This window comes from Eptatretus burgeri, chromosome 14 (assembly GCF_056783735.1).
Source record: "Eptatretus burgeri isolate ZD-2024b chromosome 14, Ebu_testis_v1, whole genome shotgun sequence".
Taxonomy (NCBI): Eukaryota; Metazoa; Chordata; class Myxini; order Myxiniformes; family Myxinidae; genus Eptatretus; species Eptatretus burgeri.
In genome coordinates, this window is record NC_140974.1 from 17,468,976 (window position 1) to 17,490,563 (window position 21,588).

The following is a 21,588-nucleotide window of genomic DNA, read 5'->3' on the forward strand; positions in this document are numbered from 1 at the left end:
TTCGTCTTACCAGTGGCCTCAAACATTCCGCATCGCTGAGCCCAGTCCACTGCTATATATTCACCATCCAAATGATTATGGGTCTCACGATCGAGCTCTCTTTCCTTGAACCTCACCTTCCAACAGTTCTTTCCGTGAACAGTCGTCTCTGAAGAGTATGACCAATGTAATCCACATTACGTTCATCGATTGCATCCAACAAGCTTCTCTTCCACAGAGCTTGAGGTCCTGTTGTATTTCACCAAAATTTACACTTGTAGAAAAGTTTAATCTTGAATTCTGTAACTGTTGCCTTCAACATGCCTGCTGACTGTTATGTTTTCTGCCAGGTGGAGGGATTTGGGATATTTTAAGCTCCAAATGTTGCAAAATAAAAACTCATATATAGAGATTAGGTATTTTTTTTCTCACTCCTCCCCTCCTTTATGCTGACTAAGGTACGCGTATGAACCTGTACATAAATTACTTTGTCATCGGTGTTTTTTCCATCACACAAATTGCATAATTTAGGAAAACTAGAAATACCCGCTCCCTACGGGAGCCGTCGGGGGCAGGAGGAGCGGGATGGCCTAGACAGAGGGTCATGCTTATCATGCGGATGACTGTGTGTTAATTTTATTTTTCTTCTTGTTGTTATTCTTTAACAGCCACATACAATTATTCCCACATTCTTGTCAGGTTGGCTGTGGGAAGCTTGGCCCAAGTCTTTCACAAACCAGCTGGCCAAGCTCCACATTTGACTCAGCTTAATTCAGGAATTTGGAATTTGTTGAGGGTGCTGGTGATAGCTCGCCTGCTATTCACAAAGGACACTGGGATCTTTAACATCAACCAACTTATGCCGGCAAATGGGACACCCAGTTTCACGTCCATCCGAGGGACGGCGCACATTGATGAATCGCCCTGCTTCTGAAACACCGGGATGACAGTTTCTAGCTGGGTCGAGATTCAAATCTCGGCTGGACAGCTTAAGGGGCTGTCACACCTTGACGTTTTAGCCAGCGTATGGCAAGGTCTCAAAATGTATGTAAAACGCTGGCGTACGCTGAACTATTGATGTTTTTTTAAGTTTTGGGCGTATAATAACGTGTTGGACGTATGCATAACGTATAAGTAACGTACACAGAACGTTTTAATCACATATAGATAACTTATGCCAACGAATTCTGAGCGTGTTGTCGGCGTTCACAACCTATGCCCAACGATAGTCTAACTTATGCATAGCGCGGCAGCGTACCGCCGACTATCACGTGGCGTATGCTATTCCTTGCCTGCGGCTCAACGATTCAAATCATAACCGCACCAGACATCGAAGTGTGAAGCTGCTGTCACACCTTGACGTTTTAGCCAGCGTATGCTGACGTATGAAAAATTTGCTGAACCAAGCTGGCACACGTCGAATACGTTATGGGTAAGTTTTGTATACGTTAAGTGCATGCTGGCATACGTCGTAGTACACTGGCATACGTCGTCATACGCCGAGTACGTTGAGAAATTTTCAGCATGTTGAAAATTTCTCGACGTATGACACACGTTCCGCATACGCTGGCATAAGTTGTAGGCACGCTACGCGATCGTTGACACACGTTACTTGTACGTTGCTCATAAGTCGAAACACGTCGAGGTAATGGTTAGCGTCAGTGTTCCAGACTCCGTTTTTCTTTTCTTCGGTACGACGGTGATGTTAACACTTCGATTTCTAGTGTGGTTATGATTTAAATCGTTGAGCGGCAGCCTATTAATTATATTATATTATAACCGCACGAGAAATCAGTGTCAACATCACCGTCATATTGAAGAAAAAAAAAATACCAAGGAGTCTGGAACACTGACGCTAACCATTACCTTGACGTGTTTCGACTGATGAGTACCTTACAAGTAACGTGTGTCGACGTGTGTCAACGATCGCGTAACGTGCCTACAACTTATGGCCAAGCGTATGCGGAACGTATGAGACATACGCTGGCATACGTCGAAAAATTTCAAGCATGGAAAATTTGTCTAACACCTCGGCGTACAAAGACGTATGCCAGCGTACTATGAAAAAAAGCCAGCGTACTACGACGTATGCCAGCGTGCTCTTAACGTATACAAACTTACCCATAACGTACTCGACGTGTGCCAGCGTGCTCTTAACGTATACAAACTTACCCATAACGTACTCGACGTGTGCCAGCGTTTTAGCCAAATTTTGCATACGTCAGGCATACGCTGGCTAAATCGTCAAGGTCTGACAGGGCCTTTAGAGGCGAGTGTGCATTATGAATAGGGTTTTGTGTTACATGAAGGTCACAATTGGGATATTCATGGGAAAAGTGTGTCAGGGGCAATATCGCACGTCACACTCTTGAAGCCATGGCTGGGAAAAATGACATGAGGTCCCAAGATGCAAGTTATAAACCATCTATGTGCAGTTCACAAAATCTTAAGGACAGAAAAATCGGACAGGCATTGGGATACATCATTCATGCATAAAGACTCATTTGAGTACCTTACCTTGAGGCCAAGCAAGTTCAGTCCGCTCGGATCCGTTATTCTGTGGGGAACGTGATGAGCATAAAATGCCTCAAGGATGTCTGGTTTGGTAATCATACTTTGGAAAGAATTGATGGAATAGTTTGTGTTTCTAATAATTTTTACTTCCATCAGGAACTGTGCCCAATGAAATGCCATGCTCCCTTTCTCATCACACACACACACACACACACACACACACACACACACACACACACACACACACACACACACACACACACACACACACACACACACACACACACACACACACACACACACACACACACAGTGTCATTCATTGTTAACTCCAGATTTGGGTTTCAGTAGGTGGAACGGAGCCCTCCCAGGTGTGTGTGTGTGTGTGTGTGTGTGTGTGTGTGTGTGTGTGTGTGTGTGTGTGTGTGTGTGTGTGTGTTTTTTTTTTTTTCTTTCCACCATATTTCTGCTTGTTATTACCTCAACACAGTTAGGTTTCTTATCAAGACTTGTCCTGTTCGTGTTCCTGTCTGAACCCCCTGGCTAATGATCCAGGGAACCCAGGTTAAAAACCCATATGTCATATATGTTTGTCCATTGTCGACTCATGTCCTTGTATTCCATGTGAAGTTTATTGTTCTGAGCCAAGTACTGTACATGGATGTCTAATAACGTCTTTGTCCTGAATGTGAAACGTATGCAAGCTCCATCAGGAGTCAAAGATCACGAGAAAAAAAAATGATACTCGGACCTTGAGATGCATTCTTTGGCTCTTAAGAAAGGGATCAAAAACAGATTTACCTCTTTGCCATCTTCAGTAGCTTGGTGCGAGTGACTCGGTGGTGGAGTGGCTTTTTGCCTTGTTGCATTGTTAGAGTTTCCGTACAAGGAGCTACGATACAGGAGGAGGCTGTTAGGCCCATCACGTCTGCTGAATGTTTGCCAACCTATGGTTGTTTGTCATTGCCCAATCCTTTTTAACGCTGAGCATAAAGAAAGCAAGTAGCACGTACCATTTTTTTGTCTTTGGCATGACTCGGCCGGGGTTAGAACGACCGACAACCCAGACTTTGAGCGGATGCTCCAACCATTACACCACCAAGTCATTGCCCTCACTGTGCTGCACATTTGATTTACATGGCTGCTCAGGAGAATTTTCCACCCCCTGCGACAGAGTGACAACCTGCCCAAGATTAGTTCTTAGCTATGGATGCCTCATGACATAACGTGTGCAGCTCGAGACTCTATCAAGCACATTATCTTCCAACCGCCATCATGTTGAGTGGTGTCTATAGAGCAGCAGCTTTGCTCACAAGACTGTTCACTTTAGGGGAGGTCATAGCTTCAGAATCGATGCTCGGTCATGACAAGATAAAAGTAGAACAAAGCTTATTATGAGTTAATCCGTCAGATTGCTAATCCTGCAACTTGTCTGTGCTTGAAGATACCTTACTATTATCTGGTTTGTGTGCCTTCAGTTCCCATTGAATGAGTTGGAGAAACTGCTGTCCATGACATCAGAAATGCTAGCATTACCATAGAAAGCAAGCAATAAATCAAACCTCAGAGACTTAAAATAAAGGTGGAATCACTTCACTGCTGTTGATGCCAAAGCGCATGACAAGTGACAAACAAAAATAAATTTCCTTCTGCAAGTCTCAGAGACATCTGATCTCTGGTGCGCAAATCCTGCAGTCGTGTACTCTGTGACATGGTGATGAAACACAGCTATTGCCCACAGAAGATAACTCATAAGCTTCCATGGGCATGTGACATGTGACGCTTGGCAATATCATAAGAGCACTTTGAAGCTCTTGGTACAGAAAGTAGGAAAGGTAGGTTGAGACTTTAAACCATGGCAGGCAAGAAAACCTTCAAAAAAAATCTGAACCAAAAGGACAGAAGCAAAATACTACTGTACTTTTCTAAACCCAAATGTTATCCCATTATTCTGACACATTTTTGTCATGGACGATCAAAGTGACAGTTGGTTTTAAAACTATAATAATAATAATAATAATAATAATAATAATAATAATAATAATAATAATAATAATAATAAACTGGTATCGAGGAATTGAGGTGGTATTTGCGGATGGGCGAGGGGATTGATTGACATTAAAAGAGAGGATTGAAGAAAATACAGACACCTTCAAGTAAGAGGGTTTGGTTAAGTATGGCTAATTGTGGTAGAAAGGATTGTAGGTCGGGATGACATGAGGTGGTTGTGCACCACCTGCTTGAAGCCCTGGAGCGAACAGTCTCCGGAAGATGGCCCCATGGTTGGGAAAAAAGAAGAATCCCAAGAATTATTTTGTCTTTTATTCTCATCCAAAACACAAATCGTTTCAGACAATCATAGACAGTCTTGGAGAAAGATAAGCTTATGCAAGCATACTTGAGCATACACCTTCGTATCTTAAATCGATGTGTTCCAAGAAGCCGCACTGACTTGTTTCGTACAATGCACTCCAGAAGATCCTGATAAATTAAAGTTTTTTTTTAAAGTTTCTCTCTTTTCTGATTACAGGCAGACACGTTTGCCAACTTTGAGACTATGACTGAGAACTTGCTGGAGGAAATTTTGCAGCATGTCCTTATTTACAACCTCACGGTTCAACGGTTGAGGTGAGCATGCAAGTGACTGTTTGTCTGTATACCCTTCAGTCGTTTAATTACAAAAACTTGCACAAAGTACAATCAATTGTGGAAGCATCCGGTTGACTATTGTTTGGAGCAAAATGTCTCATCTTTAAGTTTTGGGTTTTTTTGATACCCATTCGTTTTGCCAAATTATCTCATTTGGAAATCACAAACATTGGTGTTATTATAATTACCTCGACCATCGAAGGTGGATGGAGGTTGTTTTCATCCCCGTCTGTCTGTCTGTGAGCAGAATATCTCAAAAAGTTGTGGACTGGTTCGGCCAAAACTTGGTGGACAGGTTGAGTGTGTAACGAGAATGAATTGATTCAAATTTGGTGAAGATCCGGACCCGGATACATTCAAAAATTTCAAGATCCGGATACTTGATGTTTCAAAAAGTCATGGGCGGATTAAGATAAAACTTGTTGGATGGGTTGGGGTTGGGTAGGTGACAAGAACCAAGCCAATTAGATTTTGTGAAGGTACAGTTGCAGATCTGGCCCATCAGTGAGAAACAAAATGTAAACTGTTCAGCCTGGTAGAAATATGCGCTCAACTGTGTGCTATTCGAGTTCTAAACTGTCATCGGGTTTTCAGTATCATTGCTGCCCCATTGTTTGTAAATTTTCAGCATATTGGTCGCATTGCAATTGTTTTGATACTACAGCATCAATGGTTCAACTAACGTTGAGCTTGTCACGGCAGGAGGTTAAAATCCCATGAAGTACCGAACGGTTTTAACTCCTGTGGAGTGGTTCCGAATTGTGGCAGACAACGTGCACACGGTTGAGAAGAAAGATGAGAAATTCAGCTCTTTTATTTTTTTTTTAAACCAACGGGTTTATTCCCAAACGAAAAACAAGGGATGATTGACCAGTGGAAGGAATACGATAGTGGGTTGGGAAGTTAGGAAGGAAGGAAGGAAGGAAGGGAATGCAATTGATAAATAATTGTATGCAACGAGGATAAAAGCTAGGTGCCACACTCTGGACTCAGTGACAGATGGGAAGGGAACAAAACCGGGGGCTCAGCTCTGGTAGTAGTGGGTGGAAGGATGGGCACAGAGCAGCCACGAGCAGGAGATGATGAGGAGACGAAAACACAAGGGCAGGTTGATGAACCCGGCCAGGGAGGAACAACGAAAATGCAGTCAGGCAGGACGAAGAAGCATAGGATGAAGACAGGTGGGCAGAACGACCTCCTCTTGACGGTCCTCTTTCTCCTCATACTCCCACAAACCTCTCACTTGCACGATCCATCCCCACCATTGTCAGCTCCTCCCTCTTCTCCCCAGGCACCACCCAGCCCCCCCGAAGGCGTTCATCACTCTGCCTGGAGGCGTTCAGCTCCACCCCTCGTCCTCTTTTGCCAAGTCTCCCAGCGCCCCCGGTAGAGGTTTACATAGGGGTTATACAGCACAATTTCCTAAACCATAATCCCGAACTAATTATTACCATGCACCACCCCCTGTATGGTGCACATTCAAATAAGGCAACCCTTAATCTGATGTGTCCCTAGTTACTACATCGAGATTGGTGAACAACTCGTACACGGACCATGCTACTCCATACATTCCTTTCTTCTCTATGGTAATATCTATCCCCACCTCCCCCCCGCCCCCACACAACGTAATAATGTTTCTTTTTTTTTAAATTTCACTAGCAAGTTGTCTGTGCCCAAACGGGATTGTAAACGGGGTGGGGATGGAGATGGCAAAATGCAAATGGTGTCTTCTTTCTTCGAGTCAGAAAGCTGGGATCAACTGTTCACATTTATTGCCACATCTGATGCAATTTAAATGCTGTAATGGTGGCGAGTTGCTCCATTTGAAACTGTTTGATTATATGTAGCTTTTAGATACCTTCGGTCAGTAATGAAAATTTGTGTTGGTTTCAAAGGCAGTGACCAGTTGAAAATTAATTGTAGGATTATTTTACAATCAGAGGATATGATGCGAGACCAAAGGGGTGTTGAAGCAAAATGGTTAGACCAGAGTAAATTTGAAGTTTGAGTGCTGAGCTATTTGTGAACATCTACAGGTCAGTTTGTTGAAACTTCGGAGGAGTCAATGCATATGGGGCCTTGGATTGGTAGTACAGAGTAAGTATGTGTGAAGAGAGAACAAAATTATTGTGGCAACCCTCATCAAGTGATCCACCACGGTGATAATTTAACGCCAACCAGTTCGTAACAAGATGCCTGGCCTATACTGTGAAATATTTTCATGTGAATGCTAATGCGTTACTCTGCATTATTAATGGATAGTTACTCTGGATTGTCTGCATGAACACCTGCCCAGGCCCCAGCACATTTAGAACTTTCAACTCCAAAGGGTAATTGCCTCTTCAACAAGTTTTATTTATTTACTTGCGGGGTGAGCTTCCACATTGTGTAAGCACATGAACCGCGCTTCCCCATTGTCTCGGGTCCCTCACCTGCATTCGAATTTTAAAATTATTATTATTTATTTTCTTTTTTTTTATTTTCATTTATGGATGTTGTACAACAACTCTATCACTTTTTTTCCGGTGGAGAGGCTTCGATGTCCATCGGCATGCAAAATTTCAGCTTTCTTTGTCACCCAGAGGGTACTGATCTTTAATATTAGTCAGTGAGTCAGTATCCGTCAGATGAACTCACCAGGTGTGTGTACTGGCCCCCACACTTTTCAGCGCTTGTATGGACTGGATTCTGAGGAGGATGTCGGAGTGATCAAGCTACATTGCATCATTTGGAAATGTCAAGATATCTGACCTTGATTTCACAGATGATGCAGTCATCTTTGCGGAGACTCTTGAGATCTTTTTGGGGGCCCTCGAGGTGCTGAATGAGGAGTCGGAGCCACTGGGATTATGGGTTTCCTGGGTCAAAACTAATATCCAGGCTTTCAACGACATATTGGATGCTGCTCTCTTGTCTGTACCTGTATGTGGTGAGGAGGTTGAGGTCACGGAGAGATTCACTAACCTTGGCAGTGATATTCTTTTGTCTGCTGGTTGTGAGCCAGAAGTTAATAGGCATCTGGGTTAGGCCTGGGGAGTCATGGGTTCACTGGATCATGGGGTGTGGCGCTGTCGGTACTTGTGCAGGTGGAGGAAAGTCCGAGTCTTCATGTCCTTGGTACTTCCAGTCTTGCTCTATGGATGTGAGACTTGGACTCTGACCAGGGATCTGAGACAGAGACTGAATTCCTTTGATACCAGGTCTCTTCGGCGAATCCTTGGTTATCGCTGGACCGACTTTGTGTCCCATGAGCGGTTGCTGAGAGGGACTCAAATGGGATTTTTACCTGCATAACCTGCATAGTCCGTGAGCGTCAGCATAGACATGTATCTCATTTTCCTGATGGTGATCCTGCTCACCAGATTCTCTCAGCGAGGGAGCCCCATGAGTGGAGGAGGCAGATGATAAGCCGATCACGTGCGTCGTGATGGGCCAGGCATCTGCCTGGGGGATGGCCAGACAGAGGCCCCTGGAGTACCGGCGGAAAGTGTACGCAGTGATGCGCTGCTCTGGCGCATACTCCCATTCCTGATCTGACCTGTCAGTAAGTCAGTCAGTGGTTAGAAAGAGCTTCATACATTAGATTATTTTTCACATGTTTCTTTTGAAGACAAGAAATATGCACTTTGTATGAAAGAGAAGGGTAGGATTTACAAATGACGTGTAAAACTGATGTGCTATTATTATTATGATCATTATTATTTTTATTATTATTTTAATTACCATGTGCACGCAAAGCAAAAACCGGGATTAAGCAATTGATTCACTTCTGTCTGTCTGCCGGTCCATCTTCAAACGTCAGTTTCTGATCGAGGAACAACTTCATTTCATTTGAATGTTATGTTTTGAACATGAATCGGAAAACAAACCTGTAGTTTAGCAGTACAGACCTTTGGCTCTGAGTTTGTCCTGATCGAGCATGCGCAGGGAGGAGTGAGATAAAAATAAAATTTTTACTCTGTCGCAGTGACTGTCGCAGAATGCCTGTCTGGCATTCAAACAAAATTGAAAATCATTCCAAACAGAAAACTAACAGCTTGGTTTTTGAAGCTGTCATAAAGGACACAAACAACAGGCTTGAATAACTAATACAACATGCTAATAAGGTAGTGTAAAAGATGCTGCACCAATCAAAAAAAGATCAATTTTTTTCTACAACCTTTAAAATCTCATTTATACTTGAATTGGATTATATATTATTGGATTATATGTACTTGAATATATGAGGTGCCGCGAGGAGGAGTGATGTAAGGGACACATCAGCCATTTTGGAGTTAATTCCATATAGCACTATTTTAACCCTTCCCCTATCATCCGAGCCTATCTTCATCATATCATTAAAAAATGTCGCTTTCATCACTCCGCCTCGCGGTGCCTCATACATTATGGGATTATATATACTTGAACTCTGGAACAAAAATCGCCTTTTTACCACTTTCAAAACCCTTCCTTTGAGCAGAACTTGGGCATGTTAAACAAGGCGGTGTAAAGACACTGCATCAACTGTGCGAAACTTCCGGAATTTATTTTATGCAACCTTTAAAATCATTATTTTATTTCAATTTGAATTATATACTTACTTGAACATGAATTATATACATGGGGTAAGGTGTTCCATAAACTTGATTTTATTATTATTATTATTATTATTACTACTTCTATTACTTTTATTATTATATTTTGTTCATACGTGTGATTCTAGGAGAATGTTCAGAATGATATGTAACATGTGACGCGAATGAGAGTCGACCACAATGAGTGTATTCGCATCACTTGTAGAATATACCAAAAGGGGAAGTCAGATTATTCCACTGTAGGTCATTAATGAGCCAGCTGGGTTTTATTATCAATCCAACAGTGGGTTGGTAGTCCTGAAACCAACTCTACTTGCTGAAGCTTAGAAACCAAATCTCAAATACTGCTGCCTTCCTCTGGATTTGAATCCACAACCTCTGAGATGCCAGTTCATGGTTCTCAGCTTGGCCACATTGACCACGGACTAACAAGCCACCACTGTGCCTAAATTTTGGCCAAAACATGTCGTTTGGACCATATTTTGAAGGCCTTCTTTTGTTTATCTACAGCACTCTGAAGCTGATAAGGAAGGTTTTCCAATCCTGTTTTAATCCCCTTCTGCGGTGTCGGAACTGCCAGTGCAGAAAATATAGATTATTTAAACCCATAGCTCCTGGGCATTTCATTTGCAAACCCGGGTTTGTTTACAGCAAACAAAAGCGCTGAGCTGAGTACTCGTACCCCTCCTCACCCCACCCCCAACCCTTTTCCCTTTTTTTGTTTTTCCTTCCACAATCTAAATTTCTCTCCACTATGTGCTGACCAATCACAAAAAAATTCATGGCTTATTGTTTGATGCGGTTTTTTTTTCTCTCTCTCTCTCTCTCTCGCACTCGCTCTTTCGAATCCCTTTGCCCCCAAAATTAAGCCTAATCCTTGGAAAATATTGGTTTTTGACTTGTAAATAAGATTATCCATTTTTGGATTGGTTTTTCACTTGGTTACAAAGCATTGGATGATGTGAAGTGTTGTTTTCTCCTCCAAGCATAATGTACAAAATCGTAAACAATTTTCAGAGGTGTTTTTTTTTATTTCGTTTTTACAATTTTAACAGAAATGCTTTGTTTTAATTATTTTTCTATTTTGTCTTCTTTTTCTGCCAATGCCAGCTTTATCGGTCACTCACTGGGAAACTTAATCATTCGTTCAGTGCTGGCTCATCACCAATTCCAAGGTTTCCTGCCACTACTGCATACATTTCTGTCGCTATCTGGACCTCATCTCGGCACTATGTACAACAACAGCACCCTCGTGAACACAGGTTCGTCACAAGCCCCACATACCCCGATACAAAGAAACAAACCGTGAGCTTGCTTTTGAGATAGGATTGGGTATCGAGGTGGAATCGTGCTTTCAATGTGAGAGGATGTTGTTTCAGGGATGGATCCAGGTTGATCGTGAATTTGAACTCAGATTTTTATACGGATGATGATGATGATGATGATGCATGACGCGTGCATGATTCTGTGATTGATCAGTAGGCTTAAATAAAGTCAGTGCTGAGATATATTAGTTGCTGCGGTGTCCATTTTTGAATAAATATTAAACAGTAGGTAGGAAAATAAATCTTTCAAAGTTGGGGGGAGGAGTGAAAGGGGGGCCTTTGGGGAAGGGGGGGGGGGTCTGAAAATGGTTTTGAGCATTGTAATGATTTGCTGTGCGTGCCCATCGGTTGTGTTTTGTTTCTTATCTGGATGGGCCATATTGGTTTTAGATGGGTTTCTGTAAGCTGAGGATATAAAAGGCCTAACCCCCAAACCTAATCCGAACTCCCCCCAGCAAATCGGACAAGCTTGTGCACATGTTCATTCAAATGATATTCGCCCTTCAAGTTCAGGTCATTTTACCACAATATTGTTCAGGATTGTAGCTTTGAGCAAGTGTTTTTTTATTTTTTTTTTAAAGTGGACACTTTCTTGTGCAGTTATTTTATTCTTAAATTGAAAGTCCTTTTCCTTGCCTTTTATTCAGTAATTGAGGTTTCGGGTAAAGCTTGACGGTCGCAATGTTTACCCACTTTGTAACGTTGTACCTGTGTTGGCTTCTTGAAGCTGCTCCACCATATGTTAATCTGAGTTGATATAAAGTTTATAAATTGATGTAAATTTGTTCTCTGTTGGTCATCACCTTTAGAGACTTGAACATACTCCTGAAGAGACATGGACTTAATGACTTCTTTTTTTCTTTTCTTTATTTTTTTTGAAGATTAATCAATGTAAAACATGCTATTTTTAATACCCATGCCTCCTGCATCTCTATCACAAGTTTACTCATTGAACACTATATGGTGTGCAAGCAATCCAAGTGCGATAAAACCCTATAATGATGATTTGTGGCTGCGGCGGCATTCGGAGATTAGATTTTTGAAAGAGATGGGAAGATGGCGAATGCGATTTCTAGCGCGATCCTTTCAACAGCATGACTTAAGCAGTCAACATTGTTATCATCCCTCTGTATTTCCACATTTTCACCAGACAACCTGCATTGCACAACCCTGCGTTAAATGTCATTCATTTTATAAGGCTGCATGAAAATCCTGCAATGGGCTTAATGTCCCTGTTACATGGCGTTGTGCTCTTAAATGCTGTACCACCACATGTGCCAACAAGAACCGTTGGCAGAACTCCGACTTCAAAAGAATTGAAAATAGCGATGTTGTGTCCTGACAGTCACGAGCATGTGCATTTTGGACACCCGTCTTGGTGTACAATGAGACGATGACATATCTCGTATGATAGATGTTCTTTACATCTTGTAATGTTTTGAGGAAGCAAGAAAGATTGTTTTATTTGCTTGCAGAGTGGAGGAAAATTTGACATTTGTGTTGAAACGAAGATACGGCAATTGCCCTTTGAGCATCAAAGCCTCCGCATTTTTTTTTCTTGGAGAAAAGCCCTGAGAATCATTCAAAGCTCAAGGACTGAAGGGACTGCTTGCACACACTGTTCTTTGTGCACTATAAACAGAAATGTGGGGTTTTATTTTGCCAATGGCTGTGGAACATCAAGTTTGGTGAAGTTTTCATGCTTTTGTACTCCATTTACTGTGAGTGATTGCATGTTGGATCGTTATTCAAGTACGAGTTCATCCAGCTAGTGGTTAATATAAGTGCAGCAGAACTGTGCCACTCATAGACGAACAGGTACACCACCTTTGACTGAACTGTCCTGTCAGCTGTCTAAAGAGGAATCTCAAACCAGTCTCCCTCCTCCAAATCCTGGTGGTGTCTAGTCAAGTCTGTTTCTGGTATATGTTCCCCCCCATCCACCCCCCTTACCTCAAATGGCCACACAGCTGATACCGCACGTGAAAAGGCTGAATACCTAAACTCCGTGTTTGCTTCTAAATCTTGTATCCCAAACCCATCGTTTTCTGTTCCCAACCAACCCAGTCACACCCAGCTGTTCCTGGACTCGGTGTCTTTTTCTCCTGACAAGGTGGAGAGCTTGCTGTCAAACCTTGACTCAGATTCTGCAACCGGTCTTGACGGCATCAGCCCACTTGTCCTATAAACCTGCTCTGCTGCTCTTGCTCATCCTCTCATTTGCTCAAGGTCATCTGCCAACTCCGTGGAAATCTGCAAAAAAAGGTGCAAAAACAGATCCCGGCAACTACAGAGCCATCAGCCTTCTCCCAATCATCAGGAAGGTTGAGGAATCCATAATTGCTTCAGACATTAAATCCTTCCTCTTCTCCAATGGCTTGATTTCCGATCATCAATATGGATTCAGACCAGGTCACTCTACTCTGGATATGCTGCTTCTGCTCTTACAACAATGGATGGAGATCCTCAATGCCAGACATGAAATCAGCCATCTCCCTCGACATATCGTGTGCCTTCTTACGGTCTGGCACCCTGCCCTGCTCACCAAACTCTCTTCCTATGGTATCCAAGGACATCTCCACTCATGGCTCGCAGACTTCCTCTCCTGTCGCAGCCAACATGTGGCCCGAAATGGAGTTCTCTCATCACCTCTTCCTATCCAGGCTGGAGTCCCTCATGGCAGCATTCCGGGCCCTGTTCTTTTTCTGTTTTTCATCAATGATCTCTCTGACTCTGGAAAATCCTCATCTCTTTGCTGATGACTCCACCCTCTGCTGTACCATCTGTCATCCCTCAGATCAGCAAGCAGCAGCCTTTTCACTCTCTGCAGATCTGGATAAAATTACCAGCTGGTCCAATGTGTGGAACATGTCTTTCAACCCTGACAAATCTCACTCTCACTCTATCTCTCTGAAAGTACCATCTGGAACCCCCCCCCCCAATCCATATACTTTTTCAACCATCCTCTTGAAGAAGTCCTTTCATTCAAGCTTCTGGGTCTCACTATCTGCCTTGATCTTTTCTAGGAAAGGGAACTTTCCAAACTGGTCTCCAAAGCCAATTTCCGACTGGGCATTCTCCTCCATTCAAAGTCCTTCCTGGCAGCTCCTGACCACATACAAATCTTTTGTCCGCAGCCGAATGCAGTATTGCTCCCGCCTCTCATCTATCTCGGCTTCACGCTATGGAAACCAAGGCATTAAGGATTATTGGTATCTCCCGTGATGAAGCTGAGTCTTTGGGTCTCTCACTCTCTTACCGCAGGCAGGTTGGTTGTCTTTGTATTCTTACGTCTCCTCCCCGCCGCTCACATTCACTCTTTCATTCCTCTTTTTTTTTCCTGCCTTTGGAACAAATTCCCACACTCTCTTCAATCCCAATCGTCCCTCCAGGTCTTCAAAACAGCTGTTCACCACCATCTCTTATCTTCCCCCATCCAAAACCACAATCTTTTCTACCCCTGCTAATCCAGCCTAAATCCACTTCCTTCAAATTCCCTGCTTTCCTTCCTGAAAGTTCCTGTAGTGTCCATCTTGTTTACCCTGTGTACATCACCTCATCTCTCTCCCTTCCACAGATCTCATGTCTCTGTTCCCCACTGTTTTTTCCTTCCCTCTCCCACCCCTCGTCTCCTGCTCCCCTTGTTGTGTGTTTATATGTGTTAGCTCTTTTTCGAGCCTCGGCAGTGCATACAAAAAAAAAATAATAAAAACATTCTCAATTTTGGGACTGCACCTCCATCCCTCCCCCCCCCACCCCCAAATGTGGCCATAAAGTTATTTCAGGGCGGTATTGAAAAGTCCAGCACTCAAAAGCGCTATTACGTGTCAGCCTCATGAGTTCCAAGAAAATGACAACCAGAAGGGAGAACAAAAGAAAAGATTAACAGGAAGTACCTAACCTATTGTCAGGTCATTCCAGGTCAGATCTGAGACATGCCACAGGTATCACGTAAACCTGTACTAACCTGTTTTATGGTCGCGTTTTCGGTGACTAAACCGTCTCCCCGAACAGGCTTCCTGGTGAGGAAGGGCGCATGGCGTATGGATATGGACACCCAGCAGGATTAAAAACAAAACCTCTCAAAGGGCAGAGGGGCCCTTGTGAGGAAACCGCTATCCATATCTTGGGCCCAACTGTGTCTGCGGACAGCCTCCTGCAGTTGGGTACATCTTTCGAGGAGGTTGGTGGCAGGATTTGCGCTCCAGCCCCATCAAACACTTAATTCCACAAAACATTTAAGAAACGCAAAGAAAACTGAAAACGGACTCCGTGGGATTACCTCCTGTGCAGCTGCCCTGCGAAGGGCAGCTCACCAGATGATGGGATTGGGACAAAGCCCTTGGGACCCCTATTCTTTGATGATGGGAGGAAGAGCACGGGGTAACCTTCCTTGGTCGGATTGCGGTGGTGTGTGTTTGGGTGGTGCTGAGGTGTCATCCACCAGATGGTGGTCTCCTGTGGTTAACCTGAGATGGTCCCTTCAGGTTGGATGCCTGGAATGTCCCATCCCTAAGAGGATGATCACCTGTTTCTGCTATCATCTGAACTCCAGCGTTTGGGCATCGGTATTGCAGTACTCCATGAGGTTCAGACATGATAGTGGTGAGATCATGGTGGGTGGTCACACCCACGACTGCTCTCGTTGCTCTGATGGTAACCATACCGAAGGGGTTGCTGTAGCTGTGTCCAATAAGCTGACTCCCATGATAATTGAGGTAACACCGGTCAACAAGCGTATTATGAGACGGAGAATTCGTCACTCCTTGGGTGTCGTTTCCCTGGTCTGTGCATATGCGCTGACTGAGGTGAGTGATCTCACTGTGAAGGAGGCATTCTATGCCACTTTCAAGTCTGTGGTTGATTGGTACCCCATGAGAGATACTCTTCAAATCTTGGGGGATTTCAATGCATCGACTGGCACTGATAGGGGGTTTTATGAGACACGTGTTTGGCCCCATGGGGCTGGAACTGTGAAGCAGAATAGCTCTAATGACTTTGCAAGAAGTCCTGGACTTACGATGGCTGGTTCATGGTTTTCGCGCCCACAGGCTCATCGTTGGACTTGGTATTCCAACACTGGTGGTGTGCAAAGGATATTGACCATGTGCTCGTTGATGGATACGGGAGGATTCGGAACTGTAAGGTCCACTGGAATGCTCATTTCCTCAACACCGACCACAGGCTTGTTGTAGCAACTTTGAAGTTGCAGCTTAAATCCGGGAGATTGGTCCCATCCCAGGCTATGCTGGATGTTGGAAAGCTCAAGAATGAAAGAGCAGCTGAGGAGTTTGCTAACAGGCTTCGTGGCGATTTGGGAGGTCTGGGTGTTTTGGGGAATCCTGAAGAGTTATGGAGAGCCTTCAAGACCACTGTCCTTGAGGTTGCTGGTGGATGTCTTGGAACCCACCTTCAGGCGAAGAAGAATTGTCTCCCAAAGGATCTGAATACCATTGACCAGAGTCACAGGGCCAGGCTTAATGGCAGAGCTGAGTTGTTCAGGGAGTTGAGGCAGAAAACTGTGTTTGTTGAGGGCAGATAAGCATGCCTCTATGCGAGGAATCTGTGAAAGGTTAGAGCATCGCATGTCATCAAGTGATTCTCGTCCTGCCTACAAAGTCGTGCATTGCATTCTTCCAAACCCACCTTCAGTGTACTGCAGTTATAGCGGAGGGTGGTGGACTCTTGACAGAGAAGTCCAAAGTGAAGGCCCACCGGGCCGGTTACTTTGAGTGGCTGTACCAGGCTGACCCACCAGTTATTGAGTTGGACATCAGGGTTGTAACTATCCCTATTGCTGACCCTCCATTCAACTGTGAACTGTCTTCATTTGTGGAAACAGGCTGGGTGAACCAGTTGAAAGGGGGTAAAGCTCCTGGGATCTTTGGCATCCATGCTGACCTTCTCAAGGCTGATGGAAATGCTCTACTTGTGTCATTGCAGGCAGTTCTGTGCTCTGTTTGCAACAGAGGCATCAGCCCAACTGACTGGAAGAGGGGCCTTGTTGTCCACTTGAAAGGGAAGGGTGATCGTCAGGACTGCAACAGCTACCGAGGGATGATGTTCTCAGAGCCGGTCAAGGTCTTTGCTCGGATAATTCTTGATAGGGTTCGCCACTATCTGCTTGAGCACCAGCGCCCAGTGCAGTTGGGCTTTACACTAAAGAGGTCAATGGTTGACTGTATCCTTGCTCTTCGGGTCCTCACTGAATGCATGTGAGAGTTTCGGTAGGAGCTTCTCACAGCTTGTGTTGATCTCCGCAAAGCATTCTGGAGGATTCTCGGTCTTCGTGGGGTGCCACCAAAACTGACGCGTCTGATTTCTGAACCACACTCTGATGCTAAGTGCTGTGATGTATGGTGGTTCCATCTCTGACTTGTTTCCATTTGCTGCTGGAGTTCTTCAGGGGGTGTGTACTGCCCCTGACACTTTTCAGCACTTGTAAGGACTGGATTCTGGGAAGAATGTTGGAGAGATCAAGCTGCGGTGCGTCGTTTGGGAATTTCAAGATCTCTGATCTTAATTTCGCAGATGATTCAGTCATCTTTGCAGAGATGCTGGATATCCTCATGGGGGACTTCAAAGCACTGAATGAAGAGTCTGAGCCTCTGGGGTTCTGGGGTTCCTGGGTCAAAACCAAGATCCAGGTTTTCATTGACATCTTAGATGCTGCTATCTTATCTGTACCTGTTTGTGGTGAGAATGCTGAGATCACAGAGAGATTCAGTTACCTTGGCAGTGACATTCATTTCTCCGCATTTTGTGAGCCAGAGGTTAATAGACTTATGGGCGGGCCTCGGGAGGCATGGAGTCACTGGATCATGGGGTGTGGCGCTGTCAGTACTGATGCAGCAGGATGAAAGTCTTTGGTGCTTCCAGTCTTGCTCTACGGATGCTGGACTTGAACTCTGACCATGGATCAGAGACGGAAACTTTACTCATTTGGTACCAGGTCTCTTCGGACAATCCTTGGCTATCGCTGGTCGGACTTTGTATCCAACGAGCAGTTGCTGAGAGAGACTCAAATGACATTTGTTACCTGTGTAGTCCATGAGCATCAGCTGTGGTTGTATGGACATGTGGCTCATTTTCCTGATGCTGAACCCGCTTATCAGATTCTCTCAGCGAGGGAGCCTTGTGAGTGGATGAGGCCAATGTGCTGACCATGTGCCTTTTGGTTGCAGCAGGTTGATCAGCATCTCAATGAGATGGGGATGGGCCAGGCATCTGTCAGTGGGATGGCCAGATGGTGCCCCCTGGAGTACCGGTGGAAAGTGGACACCGATGCTCTGCTCTTGCACATGCTCCCATACCTGACCTGACCTGACCTGACTTGTTTTGTCATAATGAATCGGAAGTAACTCTTCATAATTGTGCTCAGTAAGAACTTGCAGTATCTGTGGTGTGAGTTGAATCTTTTGGAGGAAAGTAAGGTTAGCTTCCGAGTGTAACTTGACATTTGTCTCATGTCTGTTTTGGTTATCAGCTGAATATACTCAAATCAGATGCCCAGATAACACAGATGCTCTGAGCTGGGTGTTTACACAACCCCCTTGAGTGTCCAAAACTTTAATTTGAAATAATACTGTATACAGAATTCACTATTACAATCTCCCAACCATCACCCAGATGCAAGCCAAAACTGGTGGTTGTTCAGGTGGGAATGCAAAATGCAGGAAGACTTCAAAAATAAATAGTTTCTTCTCAAATCAGAGACATGGGGATGGACAAGACAAAACAAGGACAGATCTGGTGCTCAGAGATAGACAAATAGGGAAGGAAAGATGCAAAGTTATTGTGCAGAGAATCAATACCAATTAAATAAATAACTACTTACAGAAACAAAATATGTGATTATCCGACGCCTGAATAAACAAGGAAAACAGGCGAGGACTTGAGGAAGGCACGATGTCATGCAAGTCGAGGTGGCACAGGATGAAGTGCGGCTCAGGATGGGAGACGAGAGGATGGCGATAAGGAACGATGCCTCTGCAACTCTCCAAAGGGGTCCTTCTCGTCCGGAGCGAAGAAAGAAAGAAAGACAAACATATTTATAGTATTTACTGTATATATCAGATGCTCCTCCTGACTGCTATGGTGAGCATCGCTGCGGATTATGTCTCGCATGGAAAAACTGCATAATCCGCAAAGAACCATCCGTCTGCCACCCAGATGATTGTTCTCACTAATGTAAACCATTCAACCAGAAGTCACGTGATGTGATCGGCGGGTAAATCGAAACATGTGTTGTGTGAGGAGCACTCCCCCACACTGGCCACTCCACTTTTAAACTTCCTGTCCCAGTCATACACCTGCTGCAGCGACAAACATGCGTCACCATCTTTCATTTTCTTTCTGCGATGGATTTCACTTGGATTCACACTTTCAGTTCCCAAGAAACAGATGACAGAACGTTGCTCCTCCCTGGTGCATGCTTCGAAGGGAGCCACCATCTTGGAACTGCTCTGCTGACACAATACGCTCAATGTTGCCAGATCTAAAACAGGCAAAACATGACTCTTACATATATATATATATATATATATATATATATATATATATATATATATATATATATATATATATATATATATATATATATAAAACATCTTCTTCTTCTTATTTCGGCTGCTCCCTTTAGGGGTCGCCACAGCGGATCATCCGCATGATCCGCATCGTGATTTGGCACATGTTTTACGCCGGATGCCCTTCCTGACGCAACCCTGGTCGCCTCTTACGACACAGGGATATGGTACACCTATTTTAACCAGGTATATATATATATATATATATATATATATATATATATATATATATATATATATATATATATATATATATATATATGTGTGTGTATATATATATATGTGTGTGTATATACATAGATGTGTGTGTTTGGTGGTGGGATATATAATGGTAGGATTGGAGGGCTGGGGGAAGAGAGGTGGTAGACTACACAAGGTACACCTATGGAGTAAAAAAAATATGTTGTGGACAGATGTGGTCCATCCATCCATCCATTGGGACCATGCTCTGTGCAGAGCGTTGGTGCTGTCAAAACGGTCTCCGAGGCTATTGGGCACAATCCTGAATGGGTCGCCACTCCGACACAGAAGACCAGCAAGCTGGTACTCATTTTGCCAATCTCAGAAGGATGAGATGCTGCGTCAACCCCATCTCTCAGATGAGAGGCTAAGTCAACCCCACCTCACATTGGTTGTGAATTCAACAGCCAAGCAGGATTTGAACTCAGGACCTTAGGATCCCAAGCCCACCACCCTAACTATTCAGCCAGACAGACATACAGATTACACAAAGCTTGTCCAGCTTGGCCCACCCCCACCTTTGGGTGTTTCAGGGGATGTTGTGGTAATGTTTAACCCTCTTGAGAAAGATTAACGGATGCATTGTACGTTGCACATGTTGTTAATCGAAAGCATTGAGTCATTGGTTATTCAATCATAGGTTGGAGAATCTTCCATGGAATCCGATGTGTATATATATTTTTATTTTTATTTTTTTTGATATATAGACATATAACCAGATATATATCGATATATATATATATATATATATATATATATATATTGTTACGAATCTGTGCCCGCCGGCGTGCGGACAGCCGCTTTAGCCAATGGCAGCCGTCTCGCCCACCGAACGGACAATTCAGTCGCGACTTTCCGGAACAACGCCGAAAACCAGTCACGGGTGTACTCCAAGCGCACACCACGGCCGAGTCAATATTCTACCCGCGCGTGATAGGGTCAGTCGCCGAATTGTCGATGTACCTAATTATTCGTGTGGGCAGCCTACTGAGAGACCCTACCTCAGCGAGGTCTGCTTGGACACGAACCGCTTGAGCGGTTCGTTCCATTCTGGGATAACCTAGCGGGGTATTATCGCGAGACCTCGCTGGACCCGATTCTTTTATCGGCTATCAAAAAGCCCGCTATTATTCTGAAGGCAAGATAGCAGTTCAATTGGGGAAAGAGGACACAACGAACGGGTGACATTTAAACAAGCACATTTATTTTTTACACGTATACAATCAAGCAATGAATTGGCGGGAAGGGACAAGACGCGAGCAAGACAAAGCACTACAACCGTCTATTATTTATTATTCACAATAACTTAACAACAGTTCTACTTAACAGGACACGGCGCCACAACTTTCACACAAATAAACAAGGAAAGACCCCCTCAAAGACAAGGGGGTCAGACTGGACCCGTAGGCCTTTATAACATGGAGCTTGGTGGACCGAAGGGGTTCCACGAGACCGTTGCAGGATACCTTCACCCTCATGGGGTGACCCGCGACATCCCGTCCCCACGGCAGCTAGCGTAGCCGCGGTTGAGCCCAGGCCTTGCCAAGCGGCCGGGTGATTCGGGCCTCAGCCGGCGACGCGTTGAGAGGAACGAATGGGTCTTGATGCTCTTCCAAAGTTGATGCTCTTTGTAAGAACCCGTCCGTCCCTCAGCGATGCTCGAACTGTGCTGAAGCCCGATCACCTCAGACCGTTTGGCGCTGGCTTGTGAGCTCTCTCCGG

General features: G+C 44.3%; 1 protein-coding gene across 5 annotated transcripts in view; it reads left to right on the top strand.

Moving 5' to 3' along the window:
• LOC147012718 (protein FAM135A-like) overlaps nucleotides 1–21,588 on the top strand; it is a 151,136-nt gene that overhangs the window by 103,718 nt on the left and 25,830 nt on the right. For all 5 annotated transcript variants that reach the window (XM_085853821.1, XM_085853822.1, XM_085853824.1 and 2 more), the window contains 2 exons: nucleotides 5,028–5,121; nucleotides 10,827–10,978. In XM_085853821.1, coding sequence (XP_085709947.1) covers nucleotides 5,028–5,121; nucleotides 10,827–10,978 — 246 coding nt within the window. The remainder of the gene's footprint in view (nucleotides 1–5,027; nucleotides 5,122–10,826; nucleotides 10,979–21,588) is intronic.